Below are 8913 nucleotides of genomic sequence, written 5' to 3' on the forward strand. Positions count from 1 at the left end.
TCAGTATACTTTGTAGACTTTCCAATAATCTAGAATCTTACCTGGGGATAGACCAAATATAGACAGAACATGAAGTAGTTGCTGGTAATGAGCTATTTGTCTGTCTGTCCTTTCACTACCTCCTACTATTGTTTTAAGTTAAGCCCTCCTAGGAACATTAAAAGACTCTGTCTAAACCTATTGGTAAAAATTATGGTGGCTTAATATATCCTTGTGCCCTCTCTAAGAAGGAAATATTTGCTATTATCAATTATTACTCAAGTAATTTTGAAATGCTTCTTTGAATGATCAGTTTATTGTCATAGTTCTTGTTTTAATTGTAGGTGAAGTAAAAATGAACTATTTGGGCAAACCATATGTAGCCATGGTCACGACATACCAAATGGCGGTTCTTCTTGCCTTTAACAACAGTGAAACTGTCAGCTATAAAGAGCTTCAAGACAGCACCCAGATGAATGAAAAGGAACTGACAAAAACAATCAAATCATTGCTTGATGTGAAAATGATTAACCATGATTCAGAAAAGGTATGTGGTGATATTCCATAAGCTTTATAACATTAAAGCTTATCCATACCGTATTCAATTTCAAAAGTAAGGTTGCAGTTGATGATATGCTTTGCACTTGGAAAGCTCTTAAGTCAGCGACAGTATTCTACTACAAGCTCTTTATAGCACTGAACTTGAATAATCTTGGGGAACCTGATGTTAGTGCCAATGTGCTTGTTATAGTATTTGTCCTATGCTGTGCAGTATACTGAAAAATTGTAAAAGAATTGGCATTGGGAAGATTCTGGTTAATTGAGTTTTTTCAACTCTAGCCTCTCATCATCTTTATGGGTGTTTTATTTGGTTCTGTAGCAGTAAATGACAGCATACTGATTAGATAAATAGATTTAGAAATTCATCATGGCTGTCTCCTAGAATATAATATCTATTTATATGCATATTTAAAATATATATAATTCAATCCCAAATGCCCTCAAGTCTCTTAGTTTCAGGACTCAATTAACCACAATATATCTGTCATGTCAAACCAATAGTATATTCCTTTTGTTTTTTTCATTTTGACCTTAATTTGTTATAGCATATCCTTAATTAATGATTTTTAAAAGCAGTACATATCAGTTAAATAAGAAAAATTCTTGTGACGAGATATTTCATTTTTATTTTGGTTTAGTTAATAACCTACAATTTGTATCTCTCATCAGTTCATTTTGCTTTCATCCTTAAGATGATGGTGACATTTTTTCTGACTTTAGAATCTTAACAGAATATTAAATTATATTGTATCTGAGTGCTTAAGAAGTTTTATTTTTTTCTAAAACATGTTAATTTTGCTGCCCTGAAATTTACAAAATACATATAAATTGCTTGTTTGCACACTTTGATTATGTGTTTGCCCATTCCTAAGCAGACTTTTTTAGATTCCATCTGCTAAGTGCTTCTTGATCCTGCTGACAGTGTTTCTAGAAACTCTATTATATGAGTGGCTTTCTTAAGCCTGATAGAGAAGTTGTGATTCTAAAAATTGGCTTAACAACTTTCACCTGAGAAAGGCCACTTGCTTCTCCTCACAGAGTGAATAACACATGGATTGAAGGGTAAACCTTGTGAGAATCACCCCAGGGTCAAGGAGAAAGGATGCTTGTATACCACTGGAAAAACAACTTGCTTCTATAGTCAGGTTATAATTGGTGTTTTGTTATTGCAGCATTTTAAAAATCATTTGGTTATTCAGTTTTTCAAAATGGAGGTGATGAAAAGTTATGAGCCTTGGTAGTTCATGAAGCTTAAAATGTTAAATTCTGTTTAAACCAATGAGCGTGATTCTTTTGTTTAGTTCAAAGATAATATATATAATAGTTGGACCAAAAAATAGCTAAAATCTAAAATCTAAACTGAATAAAATTCTAGCAAATGTAAATTTAGGATTGTTTTTTGGTTATTGGTTTGTTTAATAATCTTTCTCTTAAATAATTTTTATAATGTAAAAATTATGAGCTTGTTTTTTTCTTTTTTGCTTGCTCATTATTTTATTTAATTGCATATTATTTGCAGCAAATTCTTATTTAATGATTTTATATTTTATAAACCTTTGATTTTTTTTAAATTTAGGAAGACATCGATGTAGAATCTTCATTTTCATTAAATATGAACTTCAGCAGTAAAAGAACAAAATTTAAAATTACAACATCAATGCAGAAAGACACGCCACAGGCAAGCATCATTTCTTTTGGGAATATTTCGGTGTTGGATTTTGCAAGGGAGTAACGTTGAGATAATGTAAAATAGTGCACTCCAAAATTAATAATACGATACATCTTTTCTGGTTTATTTTTTGCATTTACTAATCTTGCAAACCAAAAAAAATCTGTCAGTATTTCATTATTCAAAAAGTAGTAAGAGGTAACTAAGGATAAAGGTGTTATAGTTTCATCACATTTGATCCTAAGCTGAATTAAAATAAGTACCTTTGCTTTGCATTCTCTCCAAAAACTTCTAACCTTTTGAGAGGTAATGTAAACTGATATTTTTCATTTGTAAAATAAGGAAGTTTTACATCTCATTTCTTTCAAAGAAAAGTTGTCATGTAGAAAATTACCTCTCAGATTTAACAAAGTTCCTGAGGGTTTTGTTAAAATGCAAATTCTGATTTCGTGGGTCTGGAGTGGGGCCTAGGACACACTGCATTTCAGGCTAACTGCCAGATATGCCCTAGTACAATAGTGTATATCACTGTTGATTCTTTGAAATAAGCAATGATTATTGCTTTGTCCTGTGTTGGACTATTCATATCACTTAACTTTCCTCTTTGTCCCCTGTGTGCTACTCTGGTTTGGGTTCAGGGCAGCCTGTTAAGGTATATAAGGTACCCTCTTACAGGAGCTTACTGTCTCATGGGGATGACAAACAGTAATCCATTGCCATTAAATTTGAACCCTAAAACGACCAAGATCCCATATTTTTCCAGGCTAGTGAAGAATAACTTGTGGTTTGCCTTTTCAAAGATGTTATAAAATCCCTTTAACAGTAAATGACAATCTTTTTGGCTTCTCTACTTGAGCCAAATAGAGCCCCTCACAACTCTTCCCCTTGAAGCCTGCCCCATTGTACACTTGTCGCCAAATACTGCACTTGGTACAACCCCATCTAAAAGCACTGTCATATCAGGTCTGTCATCACTGATAGGACAGTGGCCCTGAAATCATTGCTCTATGTCACTTTAGTCCTTCTTTATTGCCTACATACATTCACTATACAGGTTACCATGGTGTTCTTTTTTTTCTAATAACCTTCCAATTTTAACTCTAGAAATTACATATAACGCACTACAGATGCTTGGCAGTGATTATGTGAGATTGGCACATAACTATAATTTGCTCGGTATTCATTGGAGATTTATTTGAACTCACTGATAAAGATTAATTGAAAACAAGTTCAATGACTAATGTCTTATTTGTTCATTTTCTCCCCCTGTAAAATAGGAAATGGAGCAGACTAGAAGTGCTGTAGATGAGGATCGGAAAATGTACCTCCAAGCTGCTATAGTTCGTATTATGAAAGCACGAAAAGTGCTTCGGCATAATGCCCTTATTCAAGAGGTAAAAAGGAGGTTAAAGTCCTCGAGACTTCTTTGGCTAGAGTGCATTATCCATGTGTGAATTGGGTCTGTTTCTTTTTAAATGATGGTATAGAGAAATGATCTCCAAATAGCATAAAGAAATGCTTCATTACTTAATGAAAACAGCACTCAAAATTTCAGTATTGAATTCTGGTTTTCTTTGGCTTAAATTTAGAGATCTAAAACTCACCTGTTTATTGAGTCTTCTGTCTAGGTATTGAATAAAGTTGGCCATATCAAGTAGTCCCTCTATAAATACGGTGCTATGCTGGTCACTGAGGATATAATGCAGTTTACAGTCTAATGGGGAAGAAGTACATTATTGAAATAATTTACCGATAAATATAAAATTATATTAACGTACTGAAAGACATACAGTGGTACTAGAAGAATGTGTACAGAAGACTGTCTCTGGGGATGTTAGAGGACACTTTTTAATTACGTATTAGAATTACTAGATTTTGCTATAATCTATGTTCTGCTTTTAATTTCTTCCAACACAATGTTAAACTTTCTCCATACTTAGCATAAAAAATTCTTTTTGTCCATCCTGTCAGAATTGATAAATCTAACTATTTCCTCCCCGCCTCTGCACTGCCCTTCAGTTTTAAAAATTTAATATTGTCCATGGTACTTACTTACTTGATCTATCAGGTCTACCCTTTTAGGATAGTTCTATTCAACTTAGTATAATTTCATAATTATTTTGAGCATCTCTTTCCTGTATGGATTAGGTCTGTTTGTTGAAGCCTCAGTAAATTTGAGGGACTTTATAGCTGATTGGTTAAAAGTAATTATAGCTGAGTACTTGACGGTAGTTTGACATCCATTTCTCTCTTACACAGGTGATTAGCCAGTCAAGAGCTAGGTTTAACCCAAGTATCAGCATGATAAAGAAATGTATTGAAGTTCTGATAGACAAACAGTACATCGAACGCAGCCAAGCGTCAGCAGATGAATACAGTTATGTAGCGTGATGTTGTCCTCCAAGTGTGGGTGTAAGAAGATCATTGCCATCACCATTTGGTGTGTTCCTGTGGGAAAAAGCAGGCCTGTGCCTCCATAATTTGGTTATTTGGCAGCCCCTGTTTTTCTGCTGTTTACAACATCACCAGTGCCACGTCATGAGCATCAAAGAAAATGCCTCTAGATAATTTCAAGCTCATGTCATTATGACATTTCTTAAAACTTTATTAAAAGAATGAGTGAAGTATTGCTGAAATGTGGAAATTTGGTTGGGTACCATGCTTTTTTCTCCCCCTCATGTTTGCAGTTGATGTGTGTTTTTTTTGTTTTTTTTTTAATGTATCTTAAAGGACATAAAATTTAAAAAAAACCTAAATATTGTAATATGACAGATAACCTAATAATTGTATCTACATTAAAATGACAAACATGATATTGCTGCTTGTCAAATAAAAAAAAATAAAGAAATAGAATGACTTTTTTTTAATGCGGATGGAGTTTCAGGTTGGCTGTAAAATAATACATATAAATGTTTATGAGTCATCAAGGCAATTACTGCAGCTTTAGTTGCACCTTTACATCTTTATGTGAATGGCTTGATTCTCTTGTATTCCTACTTAAACCTTGCATGTGGATTATTGCTCCTGAATGCATAAAAAATAACATTGAATATAAGGAATGTTTTATTTTTATGGATGAGAACTATATTATCTATGACTGTTTTGAATACTGAGGATTTAATTCCATCAAGCATTTCTGGTGCCACATCACAGAAACAAAGTGCAAGGAGAATATGTGGTGTCTCCAATCGTGGCATTGAAAGAACTTTCATTCCAAAGATTTCTAATATATGACTTCTAATCTGGAATTACTAGATTGTCTTCCCTTTTTACCTTTCCATGAGTTGTATGACATCCTGTGATAGCAGTATATTCCTTCCATACTCCCTCCCTCCCTATTATCCTCACACCCTTCAGACCCTTCTGCCTTTAATACTCAGAGACCAGACTCCATTTCACTTGTCATAGGTGTTTTCAGCAATCATAACTTATATATCTTTTATTTTTTTCTATTAGTGCATTATACTAGATGCCACTTATGTAGAGGCTTGAAATCCTATTATTCTATTATATAAATTGACAACAGTATTAGAATACTATTGGTGTGTTGTCATGTTTGTTATATATCTACCCCACCACACACACACACTTTTATTTTAAACTGGAATATTGTACAGCATATCCCAGACAAATCATTTCACTTTTGTATTTCTAGCAGATAATGTCTTTAAAAAAACAAAAACATAACCACAATGACATCATCACACCTAACAAATAATAATCACTTAGTATCACTAACCCAAGGCTCCGTATTGGTTTCCCTTATTGTTGCAAATATGGCTTTTGCGGTTGGTTTATTAGATGGCGTTCTTACTAACTTGCTTCTCCTAAGTTTCAAGATCTACTGAACATGTAATAACTTATGCTGTATTTCTCAGTTTCCTTTCTTCCTAGAGAGGAAAAAAAATGACAAACCATGTAAGAGGCTATTGTACATTCACTGTCAAAAAAACAAAACATTGTTTTGATAACGTAATTATGTTTTCCAAATTAACTCCTTTTTTTCCCTAAATATTTATATATGTTAAATCATGGTATCTAATTGTCAAGAAAATATATTATATTGAAAAGTGGTAACAATATTTGTACTGAGGTATAGAGAAATGACTAAGAAATTTCTTCAAATCTTTTCCCCATTTTACCTGAAATGAAACATAAGACATCCTTGTAAATGAAGAAGAGACATATACATTTGACATAATCACCATCCAGAAAAGGAATAGTGTTTATAATTAATGTTAGCACACACCTTCCCTTAAGGAGAATGAAGGGAAGAGCTGCAATTTTGTGGATTGGATTAGGTGTTTGACATCATCATTGAAAGTACCATAGCAAAAGGTTACGGTCATAATAACCTGGCAGGCCCTGTTATGCAAACCAAACTGCTTGTGAGTTAATTGAGTCAGAGTTAGAAAAGGAAAAGGAGAAAGGAGAGAAAATGGTTTCTGTGCTTTGTTTTTGAAAACAAAAATAATGTGAGCAAAAATCTCAAGTTTTAAAAAAAAAATCAATAATGAGGTAGTTAGCAAGTATGAGTCAGTGATATATTTTATAGCCAGACAATATGCAGCCTTTGTGAACAATTTATCTTTTTCCATGGAAACCCAATATTGATATTTTAGGTGCAGATTTTTGCCACATTTATCATACAACATTTTATGATTATTTGTTTTAATATAGACACTTGAGTTTGTATTTTGTTTATAACTTTTTCCTTATAGAATTTTATAACCTGTATATGATAAAAAGCTATAAAATTTCTGTTAATTGTAACCTTTACTGAGTATAAATTAAACCACGTATGTTAACTTTGTTTAATCTTTAGATAGTCCTGTTAATATAATACATTCACATTTTAATCTCTTGTTTATATTAAGATATCATAAATGTACACGATTAAGGGACTTGGCCCACAGCTAATTTGTTGCAAAGGGTATTTGTGAATTTAGTATTTTGTTTTCACATTTACAACTTTAGAGCATTTATTTATACTTAAACATGGTACCAGTTTAAAATTTGAGTCATTTCATAGCAATGAATACTTTATTCAGCTCATAATTTTTGGTTCCTAAAACAAATTGTTCCTTGAGCAAGTGCAAAGTAAAGATATGAATTTTTCAAATACTAGCCCTAAGGGCTATTGCACTTGGGCTGTGGCTAAGTGGGTGGAAATTAATATAGTAAGACTTAATGGTTGAAATTTGCTATGTTGTTGAAGCGTATTTAAGGCCGAAGGAGTTAAATTAGGCAAGCATTATATGAAACATTCAACTCCATAGGTCAGAATTAATTAAAAGTAGGATTCACTGATGGGGAGAAATGATATACAATGACTGTATTACCTAGGAAATGTATATCTCAGGCAATTCCTCTTCCTTTCTTCATACAATGGACATTTGTCAGTGCCAGTGTATTATGCTGAGCATAAGAGCTGCAATGAGGAGCAAAAAATCTGATTGAGAATCTTGTTAAATTCAAACCCAAACCATTAAAACTAATAAATTCAGCAGAGTGGTGGTGTATAAGATGAAGATGCAAAACTCAGTGGTGTTTCTATATACTAGTAATGAACAATTTGAAGGGGAAATTCAGAAAAAAATTGCATTTACAATGGCAACTAGAAGAATCAAATATCTAGAAGTCAGTTTAAACAAGGATGTAAAGAACTTGTACACAGAAGACTACAAAACATTGCTTTTAAAAATTAAGACAAATAAATGGAAGAACATTCTGTGTTCATGGATTGTAAAACTATTGTTAAGGTATCTGTTTTCCCCAAAACAATAACATTTAACACAATTCTATTCAAGATTCCAATGACTTCTTTGCAGAAATGGAAAAGCCAACCATTAAATTCATTGGAAAGGGACAGCCTCAAGTAGCCAAAAACATCTTGAGAAAGAAGAAAGAAGTTGGTAGACCCAATACTTGCCAATTTTAAAACAATACAAAGCTGCAGTAATCAAAACAGCACGGTACTGGCACACGACAGACATATAAACCAATGGAATCAAATTAAGAGATCAGAAATAAACCCTCATATCCATGGTCAATTGATTTCTGACAATGGTGCTAAGCCCAATCAGGAAAGATCAGTCTCTTCAACAAATGGTGCTGGGAAAACCGGATATCCATATGCAAAAGAATGAAGGAGGACCCTTATGTCACACCATATACAAAAACTGACTCAAAATGGATCAGAGACCTAAATATAAGAACCAAAATTATAAAATTATTAGGAGAAAATAGGGAAGCATCTTGAAGACTTTCTGTTAGGCAATGGTTTCTTAGATTTTACATCAGGAGCATGAGCAACAAAGGTAAACATAATAAGTGGAACTTTACCAAATTAAAAACTTAAGCATCAAAGGGCTCTATCATGACAGTAGAAAGACTACAGAATTGGAGGAAGTATTTGGGAACCATATATCCAATAAGAGTATAATATCTGGAGTATCCCTACAGCTCAAGAACAAAAGCCAAACAACCCAATTTTAAAAACTGGCTTAAGATTGTATAGATATTTCTCCAAAGAAGATGTACAAATCACCAATAATTGCATGAAAAGATGCTTGATGTCATTAGCCATCAGGGAAATGAAAATCAAAACCATAATGGGATAACATCCCACACCCACTAGAGTGGCTACTATTAGAAAAAGGAAAAGTGTTGAAGAGGATGTTGAGAAAAAGGAATCCTCGTAC

General features: G+C 33.1%; 1 protein-coding gene across 6 annotated transcripts in view; it reads left to right on the forward strand.

Moving 5' to 3' along the window:
• CUL2 (cullin 2) overlaps nucleotides 1-7024 on the forward strand; it is a 98510-nt gene extending 91486 nt beyond the window's left edge. For all 6 annotated transcript variants that reach the window (XM_012518654.3, XM_023583974.2, XM_058297686.1 and 3 more), the window contains 4 exons: nucleotides 324-526; nucleotides 2117-2218; nucleotides 3487-3603; nucleotides 4469-7024. In XM_012518654.3, coding sequence (XP_012374108.1) covers nucleotides 324-526; nucleotides 2117-2218; nucleotides 3487-3603; nucleotides 4469-4600 — 554 coding nt within the window. In that variant the 3' untranslated portion in view covers nucleotides 4601-7024. The remainder of the gene's footprint in view (nucleotides 1-323; nucleotides 527-2116; nucleotides 2219-3486; nucleotides 3604-4468) is intronic.
• Nucleotides 7025-8913: the final 1889 nt, after the last annotated feature.

Source organism: Dasypus novemcinctus, chromosome 5, assembly GCF_030445035.2.
Source record: "Dasypus novemcinctus isolate mDasNov1 chromosome 5, mDasNov1.1.hap2, whole genome shotgun sequence".
Taxonomy (NCBI): Eukaryota; Metazoa; Chordata; class Mammalia; order Cingulata; family Dasypodidae; genus Dasypus; species Dasypus novemcinctus.